A 19,449-nucleotide genomic window follows, 5' to 3' on the forward strand; every position below is an offset into this window, starting at 1 on the left:
AGAAAAGAAACATAGATAAAATCATGGGAGTCCATTAGTCACTAAGCCCTGCTCATGCATGCCCAGTGAGCTTCTCAATTAGCTTTAGTAACTTTGTTTAAAATATGAAGGAACTGCCAGGAATCACAGAGATAGGAAGAAAGCCTCCAACTAAAAAAGAGACCAAAACAAAAGGGGGAAAAAAGAGAAGAAAGCAAGAAACAGAACATCAAAAAAATTGTAATTATCTTCGATGATATAACAGAAAATGCTGAATCCGTGAAAAAGGAACAAAATGCTATATAACAAAGAAGCAAAGAGCAGGAGCTCATAAAAATTTTTTGAAAGTTGAAGTTTGATTTTTTTTAATTATTTTTATTTGAGAGGCAGAGTTACAGAGAGAGGAGGGACAAAGAGAAGTCTCCTACCCACTGGTACACTCCCCAAAAGGCCACAATGGCTGGAGCTAGGCTGATCCAAAGACAGGAGCCAGGAACTTTATCTGAGTCTCCCATGGGAGTGCAGGAGCCCAAGCACTTGAGCCATCCTTTGCTGCTTTCCTAGGTGCATTAGCAGGGAGCTAGATCTGAAGTGGGATACCCACGTGGGATACCTGTGCTGCAGGAGGCAGCTTAACCTACTATGCCACAGCTCCAGCCCCAAAAGTTGAAATTTTTAAATTAGGTTAAAGGATTGCAAATTCCCAGATAGAATACCACACAGACTTCTCGATGTTCACACTGAACACAGGCAATAATGAAACACTGCTTTCAGAGTTTGTAGGGAAAATTATTGCCAAAATAAAAATCTGTCAAGAGCCAAACAGTCAAGCAAGAGGGTAAAAATAAAATACCAAAAAATGTGCTTCCCACCCACACCGTTTCACAGTACCTCTAGGAGAGGAAACCAGAACCAAAGGGCAGGCAAGGATCCAGAAAAAGGGAATTCAACAAAAGTGAAAGAAGTTCCCAGACTGTCAGCTAAGGGAAGTCCCGAGGTGGTAGTTTCACAGTGGCTGAAGAGGAAACAATCCAGACCGTGCCGGGAAGGACAGCCACAGAAGGGATGGCTACAGCTACAGCTACAGCTACAGACGGAACTGGTAAGTTTATCTGACAGATCTGCCCATGTGGAAAATTGCACTGAGAAGCATTTTATGGAGCTGCTGGAAGGTATGGAGAGACTTTGCCAGAGAAAACTAGCACATGAAAAAATTTAAAAAAAAAAAAAAAAGTATAAAGGCTACCCAAGAGAAAAAACCCTAGTAAATTACTCTCAGTAGTGACAATATTTGCTCAGATGATGAAAACTCCAACTCTGAATTTAATCTAAAGTTGTTGGATAATATTGGAAAAGACCAAGACAAGAATGTAGCTTGAAAAATCTCCACTCATCCCTTTAAAATCATTGAATTTTACACACTTCATGTTATTCAATTCTAATAAAAACCTTTATTTTCATTGACTTCTTTAACTACATTTTCAAAAATTCAGTGAAATTCTCCTGGTTTTGGAATACTTTACAGGTCATTCTAAGGGAAAATAATTAGTTAATAAGTGGAATCAGTTAAACTACATGATATCTAGTTATACATTTTTTTCCTTTGGTTTGCCATAATATATCCTAAATGTGGGACATCTCAGTACATGTTCACTTCTACTTCCCACATTTACCAGTTCAATAATTTATTCAGTCTTACAGGAAAATGGGTTAACTCTCCAGTAGATTGCCTCTGTAAGCACCAAAACTTGGTTAGTGTTTAGTTTTAAAAATTTAAAACATGACTCAGATATTTATTTTAGCAGTTAAGACGTGGCATCTAGGTATAACTCCTGACTCTAGCTTCTGATCTGTTTTCTTCCTGCTAAAGGAGACCCTAGGAGGCAGCAGCAATGACTCTAAGTAAAAGTGGGTTCCTGGGGCCAGCGCTGTGGCATAACCAGGAAAAGCTACCGCCTACAGTGTCAACATCCGACATGGGCGCCAGATCAAGTCCCAGCTGCTCCACTTCTGATCCAGCTGGAAGGTATGGAAAGCAGCAGAGAATGGCTCAAGTACTTGGGCCCCTGCACCTATGTGGGAGAACCACTGAAAACATTGGGGAGAAAATCAGCCCATGGGAGCTTTCTCTCTCTCTCTGCCTTTCAAATTAAAAAAAATATAATAATCCAAAATGTGTTGCACTTTTTATAAGAAATAAATTTGGGGCCGGGGCTTTGGTGTAATAGGTTAAGCCTCTGCCTGCAGCATCAGCATCCCATATGGGCGCTGGTTCAAATCCTGGCTGCTCTCTTCCAATCTAGCTCTCTGCTATAGCCTGGGAAAGCAGCCAAACATGGCCTAAGTGCTTGGGCCCCTGCACCCATGTGAGAGACCCAGAAGAAGCTCCTGGTTTCGAATCGGCCCAAGCTCCAAGAGTTGAAGCCATCAGGGGAGAAAACCAGCGGATGGAAGACCTCTCTCTGTCTCTGTCTCTCTCTCTCTTTCTGTCACTCTGCCTCTCAAACAAATAAGTAAATCTTTTAAATAAGAAAAATAAATTAATTTTGCTTTCTGGAGGTGACAACCTCCCCAGGAGAACACACTTCTTGCAAAGGATCTCCTCAATCCCTCTCCAGAAGTAAAGAGGAGACACAAAAAGCAGCACCTGCTACAGGGCCTCAATTCCTACTTTAAGGACATGAAATGCCCAGGATGCTATAAAATCATCAAGGTCTCTAGCCATCACAACGGTAGTTTTGCATGCTGGCCGCTCCACTCCCTGCCAGTCTGCAGGAGGAAAAGGAAAGCTTACAGAAGGATGTTCCTTCAGAAGTAGCAGCACTAAAAGCACCCTCAGTCAATATGAGTGGAAAATCATCCCAATAAATACATTTTGAATACTGAAAAAGAAACATAATTTTTATCTAATGACTCACACTATCATGAAAGTCAGCTACAGTACTATGACTAAACAGCCTTAGAGATTTTAGGTGTGAATGGTGTCATACAAGCTACACAGCCTGGACTACTATGCTTTCATAATTCTTTTGTGCATGCCTCCTAACTTTCAAACCTACTGTCAATGATTCTATCAAGGCTGACACATTTTTTAATTTTTTTATGAGGCTAAAATAATTTAATAACCACGCTTCAGATTCAAGTAACATTTACTATTGGCCTAACAGGCCTTTTCATAAACATACTTTCATTTCCTCCAAATACCTTCTGTGAGAATGGTCGCCAATGCAAAAATAAAGCAGCTCTACCTAAGGGCATTTAAAAAAACTGTTATAAACATAGGCACTTAACTGTTTAATGGAAGTGTGGAGAGCTAGATTTTCTGGGTGTGTGTGTGTGTCAGTTTGGGTTTTGTCGGGATAGAATCTATTTTCCTTGTTCAGAAGTCTTTATAGCTAACTTCCAGCTCAGGCTCAAGTTGTTCAATCAATGAGACATGGATAATGGAGGGGATCACTGAACTATGTACAGGCAGCTGACAGCAACAGCAGAGACAGCAGACACCTAAAACAACAGAGGCCTGGACCCATTCACTAAGACTCTTATAAAAAGCAGAGAGAAACGAGTTGTTTGCAAATTAGGACTTTCATATTTGCAATTATATCTACAATAAAGGCATATATACACTCTTACTATTGTATCACCACTCTTTCTTAAGAATTTTAATTGGTTAAAACAGAACCTTTTCAATTCGGTTAAATACAAACTTTAAAAGGACATGATTACTTTCCAAGAAGAAAAATTTCCACCATTAAATTTACCATCAAAGAGCAGAGTTTTGACTTAGCAGTTAAGATATAAGTGAACAAAACTGAAGCTTAGGTTCAATAGGTGACTGGCAATGGTTCCTGACTCCAGCTTCCTGCTAATGCAGATCCTGGGAGGCAGTGGTGTTGGCTTGAGTAACTGATTTCCTGCTATCTACACGGAGACCTGGATTCCATTCCTGGCTCACATCTCTACTCTGGCCCAGTCCCAGCCATCGCAGGCATCTGGAGAATGAACTAGCTTATGGGAGCTTTTTCTGTCTTTCTCTCTCTCAAATAAATACTTTTTTAAAAAGTCATACCATCAATACAAAAAAATTATTTTCTCTGATTTTTAGTTTTTACTTAATGAAATAACATTTCTGTTAAAAAAATTTTAGCATTAATATTTTTCACTATTCCAAAAACCTACACAGATCATGGGAAAATATCTTCCCACATCTAATGTAAAAAGTGATCACTGCTTATATTTAGGCTTAAAAATGTAGGCAGTGTCCCTCAAAAGGAGGCTTCTACATGCATTCAATCCTATTTAACAGCCACTTCACCTTAAGTGTCATCTGTGCGCTCGGCATTTGAAGTAAGAACTGTTCATGAATGCTTACTTCTTTTCCGATATTCTAATTTGACAACGTAATGTTCATATTCACTTCCTCAGAACTCATGAGGAGCAAGCAGTTCACTCACTACAAACAAGACGATACCAAGCTGCATGGGAATACACTTTCAGGAACTTTTAATTTAAATTATTCATATAACCACTAAAACAAAACAGCTTTCAAATACTAACCACCTAAAATTCCTGGGCAAAAGGAATATACATTCCATTCTTAATGTAAATTCCTTTTCCCAGAAGCAACACTGTCCAAAGCTGAGCTCTTTACCCTGCACCCCAGTACCTGGCTGTTAGCTCTGCTTCGATGGAAGCTTGGCCACACGCAAAAACATCAAGGAAGAAGTAACACTGTTGCTACACACAGACTTCTGCCCAGCGGTTTTGTTTTTTTTTTTTAATTGTGAAAAAAACATTAACCATTCCACTTCGAAAATAGAGAATTTTTCATGATTTAAGCTATCATGGGATCTGCAAGGCTAAAACTGCGTGAAATTTCACTTTTCTTCTTTAAAAAAGAAGATAGACATTGCGTAGCAATGCAAATTTATTTTAAAAAGATCACTGGACGCTTTAAGCCTGCGATCACATCAAGATGTGGTTTTCAACCAGTCTCCACAGTTACCTATGCTCAGGTCACTGTGCCTCCACAGCTAAAACGGGAAGCCCACTTACTTTAAAGAAAAAGTCTGAAAAATTCTATGACTAACCCACATTTTAAAGAGAGTGAATCGTGCCTGAAACGGACGCTTAAGACGTTGCCTCTTTCTGACGCTAGAGAACATTTTGCAGCCGCTTGATCTGGCCCCAAAACGTCAAAGCTCCTGATTTTATCACTTGCTTCAGGAAAAAAACGAATATGGCTGAAAATTCTATCAGAGGCTGGTATTCCCAGCAGGACCACCCAACACACTTTGGCTCACGGAATGGAGAAGCCGGTGTGTGTGTGTGGGGGGGGGTACCTTATGAAACAGCACACTTGGGGCCCTGCACAGCACCTCATTTCCCTAATAGGGGCGAAACGCTCAGGCCTCCGGTAGCTTCCCGCAGACGTCAGAGCTCTCCACGCACCTCTTCGGGACAGGATCTGCTTGGTGTCGGAGGCCGTGTCACAAAAACCCGAATTCCCGAGATCGCATCCACGAGGTCCAGCCATCCACCAAGCATCTTCTACCAGACCAACCCCTTCCCCGGGATCTCGTTGGCCAAACACACCCAGGACGGGGTCCGCTACGCGGACACGGACCAAACCCCGCAGCGCATTCTCGCGGAGGAAGGAACAATATACAAAATAAAAAGAGAGTTTCGGCCATGCCCCACCACCACCGCCCCCAACCTCGGCGACCGAAATTACAGGCTCCGTTTCCGGGCCCCCGTCGGGGGACCGCAGAGCCACCCGCCGAGGACGGGACGCCAGCCGCCCCCTCCCGGCTGGCGCTGCACGCGGCCGCGGCGCTCGCTGCCCGGGGCGCGGCGGGGACCGCGGGGCGCCGGCCCGCACCCACCTCGCGGCAGCGGCAGCGGCTTCACCTCGCCGTTCTCCTCCCGGCCGGCCCCGCCGAGGCCGTGCCGCCGCCTCTCCTTCTCCCGCTTCTCCTTGGGTCTGCGCGGCTTGGCGCTGGCTGGCAGCAGGAGCTGGTGAGGCTGAGTGTGCAGCAGCGTAGGAGGCACCAGCACTTTGCGCGGCACCGGCTGAGACAAGGAAGCGGAGGCTGCAGAGGGCACGGCCGCGCCGGCGGAGAGAGAGAAACAGCTCCGAGAAGAGGACGGGGAGGGGGCGGCAGACAGCGCGGCGAAGCTCCAAGACGCGGGGCTGCCATAGCTCTGAGTCGAAGGTGCCGCCGGCTGCGGCTGCAGCTGCCTGCTGTTCCCGCCGCTGCCCCCGTCTCCGTTCACTCTCCGCGGCACCTTCTTCTCCTCGGTGCGGACCTTCTTGGTGGACAGAGCCCCCGGTGGGTCCCGGGAGAAGGGCTGCAGCTTGCCAAATACTTCTTTCTCTGGGACGGCGGCGGCGGCGGCGGCGGCGGCGGCGGCGGCGGCGGCAGCGGCGCCGCGCACCGGACTCGGCGGTTCCGCCATTTTGCGCTCCTGTTGTATTTACTCTCCTCGGCTCCCCAGCGCGGGGCAGGGGGCGGGCCCTCCGTCAGGGGCGGGGAAGGGGCGGAGTGGCCGGGGCACCGGCTGGGCTGCCCATTGGGTAGGCTACGCTGAGGGAGCCGCCGAGAAGCCAATCAGACGCGCCATCACAAGGTGAAGGGGTGGGACCGCCAAGTGGACCGCTCTGGAGGTCAGAGCACGGCGGGGCGCGGCTAGTGGCGGAGCCGGTAGCGATGAGAAGGCTCTTCCCGCTGCGGCCAGCGGGAGCGCGGGTGTCCTGTGACTCGGTGTCCCTGTTGACAGCTCGCGGGCACCCCAAAGTCTGCCCCGGCCAAGATGGCGCGTGGAAGGCTGGGTCTCACAGGAACCACTCTCTCTTCCTTTCTCCTTGGGATGCCCTCGGTCCCTCGCTGCCTCTACGCGTGCGGAAAGCCGAACTCTGAGGAGAAGTTTCCCCGGAATGAAGTCCTCTTTTTGTGGGAGTCGGTGGCCGATGGATGAGACGGACTCTCGGTTCCTTGGCGCGGTGAGAGGATGTTACTCGTGCTGGGATCCTGAACGCCAAAGCTTGGAGGGAGATGACTTCCTGCAGACCCAGAACTTTTAAATTAACTTCCGATCCTGGAGGTAAGGAGGCTTGGAGACTTTTTTGTTTTTAACTGTTGTGATTGGACCCTTCAAGGTTTTGATGATACAACCATTATCCCTTAGATTGGCCAAGAAAAAAAAAATCGATCGTGATATTTCATAGATGCTGGAGAAGCAAGAATTTTTTCCCCCACAGTCTCTGTTGTAGCGTTTAGTTCTCGGAGCGTTCCGTGTTTTCTAGGCGTGCGCTTTGATTTTTATCTTACAAGATAAGGAGTTTGTGTAAGACGGATTCTTAGCTTAGAAGATAAGAGCGCCTGCCGCATCGCGCTACCGCGGCGGCCATTGGAGGGTGAACCAACGGCAAAAGGAAGACCTTTCTCTCTGTCTCTCTCACTGTCCACTCTGCCTGTCAAAAAAAAAAAAAAAAGAAGAAGAAGATAAGAGTTTGGTGAGATGGCTTACCATACAGTTGGAAGAGAGTATGATTTTAATTTAACCGTTAGATCTTGCAAGAGACCAGAAGGCCAACGGAAAGGATGTAAGGAATAAAAGTAGTCAAGGCAGAAGATGACCAGATAAGATATTTTAAGGAGTCCTGAGAGGAGAGCTAACTTGCCTGTAGCTTTCTGGAAATAGTTTGAAGCAGCCCTGGGACTCTCCATTCTTGGGACTTCAGGAAGTTGGAGTTCTGTATTTTGTTTCCTTTTTGTTTCTTAGGGTGCCTCAAATTTCTACAAGTAGGGGAATTATTTCCTGTAACATAATCAGTAAAAGGGAGGGAAAGCCTCATTCTTGGGTTTAACTGGCAGCAGATGTCCTCTTGAAAAGCAGCATGGGCCTTGGGGCCTGGGAGAGGTGTGTGTGGAAAGGATAGGACTGGAAGCTGCTCCTCACTAGGGCTGAGTTCATGTGATTACACGATCACTAAATTCTCTTCCACACTCAGAGCTTCTCCCATATTTAAGAAGCTTTAAAAATCACACTGAAACCTTCACATTGACAACAGTCGCATAACTGTTGACCCTCCTTATCTAGAAAAGTGTCCCTTATACATTAGTGTGTAATGCCTGGAAACCTGCCGCACTCCCACCCTCATCTCCCACATACAAGTCTGGGAAATCTGACTTCTAAAGGGTCCAGCTAAAGTGTATTCTGATCTGCCTATATTTGTTACTGCCCTCACTGTATGATACTGGAATGTTCTCTTAATCAGGCCTAGCCCTGAAATTTTCAAAGCCTGGGCAAGAGCGTGCCTTTGGAGGCCCACATACCATCTGTCTAAATACTTAACACTTATAAGATAACAAGCTATTATATAAAAATCTATTCTGGCTTGACAAAGCCACTTTCCTAATGAAGGGAAGGCAATGACTAAATTTAGAATTCTCAGAGTCCCCAGACTTCCATTCATTTCTTGCCCCAGTCCACCCCAATCCCAACTCATGCTCCTGACTGCACATCTCCCAGTCCCTGCAAACAGTGACCATGTCACTCAGCCTCAGATCTAGCTGCTCCAAGAGAGGCATGGCTCCAGGCACACGGGAGCACATCCTGTCATGGACTCAGCAGCTGGAAGGCTGAGGAGACAGGGCCCCCATACCCAGGGCTGATGGCAGTACTGTCCGTTATTTGCTTGATTATTTCCTCTGTATTTTGTCTTCCATGTGATTGGCCATTCCCTTTCACCCAGATTCTTCCCAACAGCATTTAACTAGGAGAAAATTTCAAGCACTATCACCAATTCCGTTTGTCACTTTACCAGCACTAAAATCATTCGCTCCTCTCATTGTCTGCGTTTGGCACTCTATTCCAAGTACCACCTCTTCTCACCTATAGGAGGACACTAGCCTTTTCTAGTCTCATTTCTCTGAGCTGCAGAGCAGCCCTCCAGTTCTGCATCACGGAATTTCAGGCTATTATCAAGCTTTTAGTACTCTGCAAAAAGCCCCTCTTTCTGTGAGATCTTTGTGGTGTACTGTCCTTCTTTGGCTTCCTGGTCATTTTACTGTACTTCTTGAGGACTTTGATACTTGGCTGCTGTTCCTATTCTTCCCCCCCTACATCACAGCCATCCTTTTCGCAGAATTCAGGGCCCATGCTGATAACTAGGTTCTCTCTCAGTGTTTCTTCTTGGAACTGCTTTTCCCTTTTATTTTAGGCACAAATGCCAATAGAACCTCCTTTGTTGCTTTTTGACACCAACCACTCTTCTACCTGTGAAATCCTAAACAGCAGTGTTCTTATGTTCACTCTTCTTTACTCCTTGACACCAGGCCCTTACCCTTTGAAATCAGGACACTCACATCATTTTTTTTCACCTAATTATAATTGTCAAATAAAATACCAAACACAAGTTAAATTGGAATTCCAGAAAAAAACTATAAGTTTTTAGGATAAATGTGCTCTAAACAATATTTGGAATATGTTTATACTTTTTTTTAATGGGACTTCAGAGTTACAGAAAGAGAGGGAGAGACAGAGAGACATCTCCCATCCCCTGGCTAAATGGCCACACCCCAAATGCCGGGGCTGTGCCAGGCTGAAACCAGGAGCCAGGAGCTTCCTCCAGTTCTCCCACATGGGTGCAGGGGCCCAAGCGCCTGGTTCATCCTCTGCCACTTTCCCAGGCACATTAGCAGGGAGCTGGACTGGAAGTGGAGCAGCTGGAACTCGAACTGGCACCCATATGGGATGGCAGCCCCACAGGTGGCAGCTTTACCTGCTACACCACAGCGCCAGCCCCAAAATGTTCTTGGTTATCTGAAGTCCAAATTTCACTTGGTGTTCTTTTTCCCTCTACTGACTCTTAACAGCCCTACAGTAACCTTCCCACGCATGCTTCCTTCCTGCTCAACTTAGAACCTAAAGTCATGTTATTTGTCCTGAACATTTGCCAGCACTTAATTCCTCACACTCTGACTCTCTTCATCTCTGTCAAAGCTGCCAGCCTCTTACCTCAGATCATTCCACCCACCTGCTTTTTTTCTATCCCAGCTGCTGATCATTGTGCCCCCTCTTCTTTGTTAGTGTTGGGGGTTCATAAGTTAGTGTGGGGGTTCATGCTGTCTTCTTACATCACATAAATGGGAAGAATCCCCAAGTCTTTCTCTCCAGCTTCCACCTGACTCCAGACTCATATCCGGTGTCCAATGGGTGCTACCACCTATAAAACCACAGACACCTCACTTTGTGCCAGGCATTCTCAATCTACCACTTGTCAGTAACTCGTGTTCCTTACCCACCTGGTCATTCAAGCTCCAAACCCAGGAGGCCTCCTTGGCTCCAGTTCTCCCTTCACCCTCCACATTCAGTCAGCCACCATCTCTAGTTTCTCCTCTCTTCCCACTGCTGCTTCCTGTTTCCAGGCAGCACATGCGCCTAGATTTTGTCAATGATTTCCTTCTTTTTTTTTTTTTTTTGACAGGCAGAGTGGATAGTGAGAGAGAGAGAGAGACAGAGAGAAAGGTCTTCCTTTTTGCCATTGGTTCACCCTCCAATGGCCGCTGCGCCCAGCGTATCACGCTAATCTGAAGCCAGGAGCCAGGTGCTTCTCCTGGTCTCCCATGGAGTGCAGGGCCCAAGCACTTGGGCCATCCTCCACTGCACTCCCGGGCCACAGCAGAGAGCTGGCCTGGAAGAGGGGCAACCGGGATAGAATCCGGCGCCCCAACCGGGACTGGAACCCGGTGTGCCGGCGCCACAAGGCGGAGGGTTAGCCTGTTAAGCCACGGCGCCGGCCAATGATTTCCTTCTTAACTAGTCTTCCTAGCTGTCAATCTTCTAAGCTATCCTCCCTGCTGCTACCAAAATTATATTTGTAAAATATAAGCCTCGTTATGTTTCATTTCCTTCAGTAGTCCCTTATTAAATAAGAATAAAAGTCACACTTTTTAGTTTAGCATACATGCCATTCATTTTTATTTATTTATTTTCACTTTACTTGAAAAATCATAGACGAGAAAGAGAGATTTTCCTTCCTCCGGTGCAGACTCTGGGGGGCAGTTTCCTAGGCAACAGTTGGTGACGGACCAGGCCAAAGCCAGGCACCCAGAGCCTAATCCAAGTCTCCTACTTGGGTCACAGGGACTCGAGTACTTGAACCATCACCTGCAGTCTCCCAAGATGTGCACTGGCAGGAAGCTGGGTGGACAGCAAAGCCTATACTGAAACCAGGCGCTCTGATGTGAAATGCAGATGTCCCAAGCAGCATCTTAACTGCTGAACCAAATGCCCACTCCAGGCCATTCTTGATATAACCCAGAATTCCTTTCTCTCTCTCCTCAGCTTCCTTCTGTTTCTTCTGTCTGAACTTTGTGTGCATTCTTTTTTACTATTTCAGAGAGAGAGAGAGAGAGAGTGCTCTTAGCCACCTCATTCATTTCCCCAGAGGCCCACAACAACAGGCAGGGCTGGCGTTGGAGCTGGGAGGAAGAATGCAATCCAGGTCTCCCATGTGAGCGGAAGAAAACCAATTACTTGAGACATCACTGCTGCCTCCCAGAGTCTGCATTAAGCAGGAAGCTGGGTCAGGAGCCAGGGGCAAAAATCAGACTCAGATATTCTCGTGTGGGATGCAGATGTCTTAACACTAATGCCAAATGCGCACTTCACATGTATCTTCTGTTTCCTCTATGGGGGATACCTTGGCAAAGTTCTTACCCTTTGGCCGGCGCCATGGCTTAACAGGCTAATCCTCCGCCTTGCGGCACCGGCACACCGGGTTCTAGTCCCGGTCGGGGTGCCGGATTCTATCCCGGTTGCCCCTCTTCCAGGCCAGCTCTCTGCTGTGGCCCGGGAAGGCAGTGGAGGATGGCCCAAGTGCTTGGGCCCTGCACCCCATGGGAGACCAGGAGAAGCACCTGGCTCCTGGCTTCAGATCATCGAGATGCGCCGGCCGCAGCGGCCATTGGAGGGTGAACCAATGGCAAAAAGGAAGACCTTTCTCTCTGTCTCTCTCACTATCCACTCTGCCTGTCAAAAAAAAAAAGAAGAAGAAGAAGAAGAAAAGAAAAAGAAATCCACCTCTTTAAAAAAAAAAAAAAAAAAAGTTCTTACCTTTCAAGACGTGGCTCATTCATCTCCCTAGTAACGTGTTGCTCTGACCTGCCAAATCAGAGTTGGTCCTTTGCACCATTCTGCCTGGGATCATTTAACTGTTGTCCTCTGTTTCTAGCCTTCTAGCTCTTCTAACAGGGATGATATGTTACTTATATTCATATGCACAGTATCTGGGACATGGTCAGAGCTCAATAAGTATATTGAAAAGAATTATATAAAGTACATAATAAAATATATACAGAAACATAAAGGCTTGTGATGTTTACAATAAAAAAAGTTACAAACTTAATTCCCCATTTTCCAGTTACAAAAAAAAAATTAAACGTAAATACCAAACATTTTTGTTAAGTGTCTTAGTGCATTTTGTGCTACTATAACAGCATACCTGGGGCCAGCACTGTGGCTTAGTGGGTAAAGCTACTGCCTGCAGTGCCGGCATCCCATGTGGGTGCCAGTTAGAGTCCTGGCTGCTCCACTTCCAATCCAGTTCTCTGCTATGGCCTGGAAAAGCAGTAGAAGATGGTCCCAGACCTTGGGCCCCTGCACCCGTGTGGGAGACCCAGAAGAAGCTCCTGGCTCCTGGCTTCGGATTTGCTCAGCTCCAGGCATTACAGCCATTTGGGTAGTGAATCAGCGGAGGGAAGATTCTCTCTCTCTCTCTCTTTCCTCCCCCCAGCCCCAAGCCTTTCCTTCTCTCTGTGTGTAACTCTTTAAATAAAAAAAAATTTTTAAAAACATAAATTTCTTTTCTCACAGTTCTGTAGGCTGGGAAGTCCAAGATCAAAAGCACTGACAGGCTGGGGGTTTGGTGAGAGTTGCATCCCCCAGGAGTGGGACGCTGGGTCCTAATGTGGAGGAAAGTGGAGGGCAAGCTAGACAGATGAGCATGAAGCCTCTTTTATAAGGGCCTTAATCCCATTTGCAAGGAGGGAGCCCTCGTGGCCTCATCACCTCTAAGGTCTCCACCTGTTCATCTCATCTCATTGGCCATTAAGTTTCAACACCTGAATTTTGGAGGGAGCACACAAACCATGGCAGTCAGTTGTAAAAAACAAACAAACAAATAAATAAGGTTGAAGGTTGAATTGTAAGGTAAAGGAAGTGGTGGGAATTGTGAGAAACTGGAAATACAAACGCTCCCCACCTTACGATGGGATTTCACTCCAGTAAACCCTTTGCATGTTGAAAACAGCATACATTAAAAATAGGTTTAATACCCTTATCCTACCAAGCATCACAACTTAGTAATACAGTATAGAGTATCAGTTGTTTATCTTCATGAGGAAGTGCAAGGGGCAGCTGCACAGCTTCACACGAGAATATGAAACTGTGTGTCAAAAGCCTCAGAAATTCAAAATTTAATTTTTTTAAAAGATTTATTCATTTGAGAGGCAGAGTTACAGACAAACGGAGAGACAGAGAGGTCTTCCATCTGCTGGCTTACTCCCCAAATGACCGCCAATGGCCGGAGCTGGGCCGACCAGGAGCCAGGAGCTTAATCAGGGTCTCCTACGTGGCTACAGGGGTCCAAGCACTTGGACCATCCTCCACTGCTTTCTCAGGTCATTAGCAGGGAGCTGGATTGGAAGTGGAAGAGCAGGGTCTCTCTTCCCATATGGGATGCCAGTGCTGCAGGTAGATGCTTAACCTACTACGCCACAGCGCCAGACCCAAGTTTTGTTTTAATGTACAGTCCTGCCTTTGTTGATGGCTGGAATGGTTGCTAAGTAAAGCTTCAGCCATAATAGATATATCTTAGCAAGGCTTAGAGCTATCTGCTTGTGCCACCTAGAATCTAGCTTCTCTATACATGATTTCCTCCTACATGCCTGAGCTCAACTGCATTTTCACTTTGCAGGCATAGTTATCCCATAGCCCTGTTCAGATTCCTGAACACCTTGGATGAAGAAAACAGTTCTCTTCTATATTTGGTCCTTATACTTTATGTAACCATACCCTAACCTTAAAGATTTTTCTTCTACACTTAGGACAGGGACATCTTAAAACTCTACATGCACCACACTGACCTACTCACCTGTAATGTGACTTTCTCATCTGAGTCAATCACTGGCCAGTTGCACAGGCCAGTTCTGTGCTTCAAGAAGGCCTGACCTTTTCAACTTGCATGCTGTCAGTTCTAATTTAGTCTGCACTCTAGTATAGAGGCCAGCAAACTTGTCGGTAAACAACCTGGCAGACCAACTGCTGCTACAGCTCAAAAGCAGCCAGAAACGGTATGTAAACGCGTGGGCCTGGCTCTTTTCCAGTGATCCATTATGAAAGTAAGAAGCAGGATGGAGTGGGCCTGCAGCACTTGGTTTCCTGACTCCCGCTCTAGGATTTTGATTTGTGTGCCATTGCAAGATAGAGTTGAACATCTCATGCCACACTGTCATTGCTCCTACTACTACAGCCACATTAGCTTTTCCTCTGTCACAGAAACATACTCCTTCATGCCTGAGGCCCTTTGCCTGGCCTGATTTCCTCTCTCCTATCGGCAGCTTCCCTCTTTCAGATGTCAAAAAGGCCTCCCATGACCATTCACTTTAAGGTAGCTCTCTTTTTTATTATTCTTTTGCACAGCATGGTCTTTATTTCAGAGCACATATCATAGTTTGTAATTATTTTACAGTTGTTTGTTTTTTATCATCTATCTATTTAGTGTCTGTCTTCCTCAGTAAACAGTGAGTCCATAAAGACATGTATCTCTCCTACTCATCCTGATTCACTGATAGATCTATAAAACCTAGCCCAGTGCCTTGTATACATTAACCATTCAGCAAATGTGTGTGAAACGGAGGGATCACTCACTCAGCCTGATTTCTGATTGGCCAGTTTTCCTCCAGGAACTGATAAAGTAGTTCTAAGGTAGTCCAAAGGAGAAGCCAACAGAAAAGTCAAAGTTCAGGGCCAGCCCAGTGGCGTAGCGGGTAAAGCTGCTGCAGTGCGCCTGCAGTGCCGGCATCCCATGTGGATGCCGGTTCAAGTCCCAGCTGCTCCACTTCCAATCCAGCTCTCTGTTGTAACCTGGGAAAGCATTAGAAGATGGCCTAAGTTCTTGGGCTCCTACACCCGTGTGCAAGACCCAGAGAAGGCTCCTAGCTCCTTGCTTCAGATTGGCACAGCCCCAGCCATTGCAGCCAACTGGGGAGTGAACCAGCAGATGGAAGACCTTTCTCTCTTTCTCTCTCTCTCTCTCTCTGCCTCTCCTTCTCTGTGTAACTCTGACTTTCAAGTAAATAAATAAATCTTTTTTAAAAAAAGAAAAGTCAAAGTTCACTTTCTGATGACTCAAGTTATAGAACTGTGCGTGTCTCTCAGTGTCACTGTTTCCTAATGTATTGTAATGTACACTGACACATTGAAAGTTGACATTGATGCAACACAGAATTTCTTAATATGACTTTTCTTAAAGTGTGGAATACCTGTAAGTGCAAAAACACCTAAGACCAAGATTGCAAGAACTCCTTCCATTCATACCTAACCTGTTGAAAAAACTATTGGAATTAACTACTAAGAAGGAAACTTCTGCTTGAAGCTCCATAACATTACTCTGCTACCCATTCTGTTGCCAGATTGGTATCCAGGTATACATGTATGACCAGAGAACTCACTGGACCTTACACAGATTCAGCATCAATTTCTCTTGTGTCCACCAGCACAGAGCTCTGTAATAATTATGTAAATGTTTCCCTTATCTTTATTAAATGTAATCATTATTAAATTTAGGAAGTAGAACACAATTTATTCCAGGTCCCAGAGTTGACACAAAGTACTACACTACAAATAGAGGTGTTGCATATAGAAATAATTAAAGTAACTCTGGTTAAAAAATTAAGATTAATTATTAAATATTGTGTTACAAGAAGTAACCCAATAGCCTTCGTTTAGCCATCTAACACTCAAAAATCATTTTTTAAATAAACAAAGGGTATGAATGTGTGGTGACATTGGGGGAAATGTTTCTGTTAAATTCAGCTGCCACTGGGAGGTCATTTGTAAGCATTTCACAGTATTCTGTGGGTTCCTGCTCTTCTCAGACATGACATACTGGAGGGCCTCAAGTGTCAATTCAAGGGCCTGTTTTTCCCTTCACATTATTTTCCTGGCTAATCTCAAAAATGCCTGTAACTTCAATAGGCTTTTATATTAGTGTGTCCCCAGTTTGCATCTTTAAACAAGACTGCTCCTCTGTGTTTTTGACCCAACTACTCAGCATCTTCCATAGGTACTTGAGTCAGCTCTGCACTCAACATGTCTATACCAGAGACCACCCTCTCCTGCCAGGTATCTGTTTCCCCCCTTCTTCCTTAATTAACAGCTAAGGGAGCAAGCAAAGCAGGTTGTTCAACCTCCCTTTACTGCTGGGCATGGCAGTGAGATAGCAAGGGACATGGTTGGATGAAGCTCTCAGGAAAGCTCCCAGATAGGGTACAGAGGTTGAGGGGGGGTGGGGATGAGGAGGGTTGTCCCTTTGTTCTCCCCCCCTTTCCTTCCTGAAATGGAGAAGCTGGGAGGGGCAGTAGCTATCAAGATTGTAAACATTCAACCAATTGTTTTTCTTACTCAATGTTTTAGGGGAATTAAATTCTCACCTCTTCACCGGTAATCTCATTTTACAACAAATATGGCCTAACCGCTTGCTCAACCACAATCCTCTTCCCAGGTTAAGTATGTACTTAAGATGGGGAAGGACAGCAAACTAGGGGAAAATAAAATTGAAAATTGCAGGAGAGGTATCAGCCACTACTTAAAGGTTTTGTTGGAGACTCAGTAGCAACCACAAAGCAGGAAGCAGAAGGTAGAGGCAAGTGGCAGATGAAGTCAATAGAAACCATCCACAAAGGTATCTTCTGGGATCAATTCTGTTGCCAGAGTTTCTATACAGAGGGACATCAGATTATTTGATGTGTATTCTTTTTTTTTATGTATATAAATCTACTTTACAAAATGGATAGGAACCCAATAAGAAGTATGATAAAGAGCTTTATTCAATGGTGTACAACTCTTAAAAGTACTAGTTTTATATAGTTCATGTCAGTTCTCCAGGAAGGGAGAACTATTTGGGGCCAATGCTGTGGCACAGCAGACTAAGCCACCTGCAATACCATTATCCCTTATCAGAGTGCCAGTTCAAACCCTGGCTGCTCCACTTCCAGTCCAGCTCCCTGCTAATGTACCTGGGAAATCAGCAGAAGATGGCCCAAATGTTTGGATTCCTGCCACCCACGTGGGAGACCACAGTGGAATTCCTGACTCTTGGTGTTGGCCTGACCCAGCCCTAGCCATTGCAGTCATTTGGAGAGTGAACCAGCGGGTGGAAGAGCTCTCTTCCTCCCTCCCCTTCTTTGCCTTTCAAATAAATAAACCTTTTTAAAAATAATAAATAAAACACTTGTCTTTAAAAAAAAAAAGTGTGTGAGGGTGACTATTTTAGCTGACACTAGTTGGTAAAGGTAAAGTTTACTATGACCTCAAAGCCTACATGTGGCAAAGAAGTGTAAAGAAAATTGATTGTCTTAATGTCTGGTTAGAGAACCCACCCTGCCCTCCATTTGCAGATTTCCTTTACCATACATCCTTCACATTTTGAATATTAGTGTTTTATTTTTAAAGATTTATTTATTTTGAAAGGCAAAGTTATGGGGAGGCAGAGGCAGAAAAAGAAGTTTTCCATCCACTGGTTCACTCCCCAGATGGCCACAATGGCTGGAGCTGGGCCAATCCAAAGCCAGGAGCCAGGAGCTTCTTCTGGGTCTCCCACACAGGTGCAGGGGCCCAAGGATTTGGGCCATCTTCCAGTGCTTTCCTAGGCCATAGCAGAGAGGCAGATGGGAAGTGGAGCAGCTTGGACTCGAACTGGCACCCATATGGGATGCCGGCGCCGCAGGTGGCTTTACTCACTGCGCCATGGCACCGACTCCACCCCCTTCACATTTTGAACGGGAAGACTGCACCTTCATAATAACTTCTCAGCTGCACAGCTTCCGCTGTCAGACCACCACTGTGGGTCAGCAGCTAATGTTCGCTGAGTGCCGCATGTAGGTGTCATGTTTGTGGATGCGCCTCATCCCAGCTTTATAAAGTTTTCTGAGGCATTTCTTTCAAAATTGAGCTGGAATTCCATGTTCATTCTGACCCTAAACCAGTCATTCTAATATATCCTATCTTGCAGGAGGAAGCAGAAGCCTAAAGCATCAGAATTTTTAATCCAAACCTTGGTCATGCGCTTTTAGAAATTTCCATTAAAGTGCTGTATTCAAAGAATGCACGTTCAGGAAAGATGTCATGTCTCTCAGTGCTGGTAGACACCAGTGGTTGTATCTCATAGAAAAGAACAGGCCAGAATAATTCTAAGGGAAGGAGGGAGAGGAAGAGAGGGGACCGACAGAGAGACCTATATTAACAGTGGCCTGAAGTTGTATCTTGAGCAGGCCTAACAGATTCTTGAGGTGGATAAGCCACAGAGTACGGTTCTGTGCAAATATTGCAGTGCCAGAATAGCCAAAAACTTAGAATACTCTGAGTGCCACAGTGGTATCATTTCTTTATTACAATTTTGCAGATTCTGCTTTGAAAAGCTTGTCTGTATAATTTATGTTAAGTGTCACAAATAAACATAGGGTCACATCCTGTTCCCATACCTCCCCCAAGATTCAAGCACTTGTTCTTGACTCCCTTCAGAATAATCATTCCTCCTATACCAATAATTTGAAAGTAGATGTATAATTAAAACAGCTAAACTAAAGAGCCTTCAAAGAAATAACCACTTTTTAAGTTAACTTTTAAACCAAACTCAAGCTATGACTAAGCCTCTTTGTATTGTAATTCCTGCTCTTGAAATTTTAATCCTAATCTTTTCCCTGTTTAATCCCTGTGTTTGGCTTCTCTAAATGGAAAACAGTAAAGTTTAAACTAATGCTACTGGGAGTTTTCCGTCTGTTAGGAAAAGGACAGAAAAAGGAGATGGAAATCAGGTTCCAGGAAATAAATAAATGAAACCTAGGGTCTAGGCTTGCCAAATCCAACCTTGATGACATACATCAGAGGTGGGAAATCTTTTTCTGCCAGGAGCCATTTGGATATTTATAACATCACTCATGGGCCATATAAAATTATCAACTGAAAATTAGCCTGCTATGGGGCCAGCATCATGGCGCAGTGGGTTAAGCCACTGCCTGCAAAGCCAGCATCCCATTATGAGTTTGATTCCTGGCTGCTCCGCTTCTGATCCAGCTCCCTGCTACTGCACTTTTAAAGCAGCAAAAGATGGCCCAAGTGCTTGGGTCCCTGTACCTACATGGGAGACCAGGATGGAGTTCTAGGTTCCTGGTCCTGCCCTGG

At 45.3% G+C, this 19,449-nt stretch overlaps 1 protein-coding gene across 1 annotated transcript in view; it reads right to left on the reverse strand.

Annotated features, from left to right (window-relative positions):
- RSBN1L (round spermatid basic protein 1 like) overlaps nt 1-6,438 on the reverse strand; it is a 79,425-nt gene extending 72,987 nt beyond the window's left edge. Inside the window, exon 1 of the mRNA XM_062195499.1 lies at nt 5,865-6,438. Coding sequence (XP_062051483.1) covers nt 5,865-6,438 — 574 coding nt within the window. The remainder of the gene's footprint in view (nt 1-5,864) is intronic.
- Nucleotides 6,439-19,449: the final 13,011 nt, after the last annotated feature.

Source organism: Lepus europaeus, chromosome 1, assembly GCF_033115175.1.
Source record: "Lepus europaeus isolate LE1 chromosome 1, mLepTim1.pri, whole genome shotgun sequence".
Classification (NCBI taxonomy): Eukaryota; Metazoa; Chordata; class Mammalia; order Lagomorpha; family Leporidae; genus Lepus; species Lepus europaeus.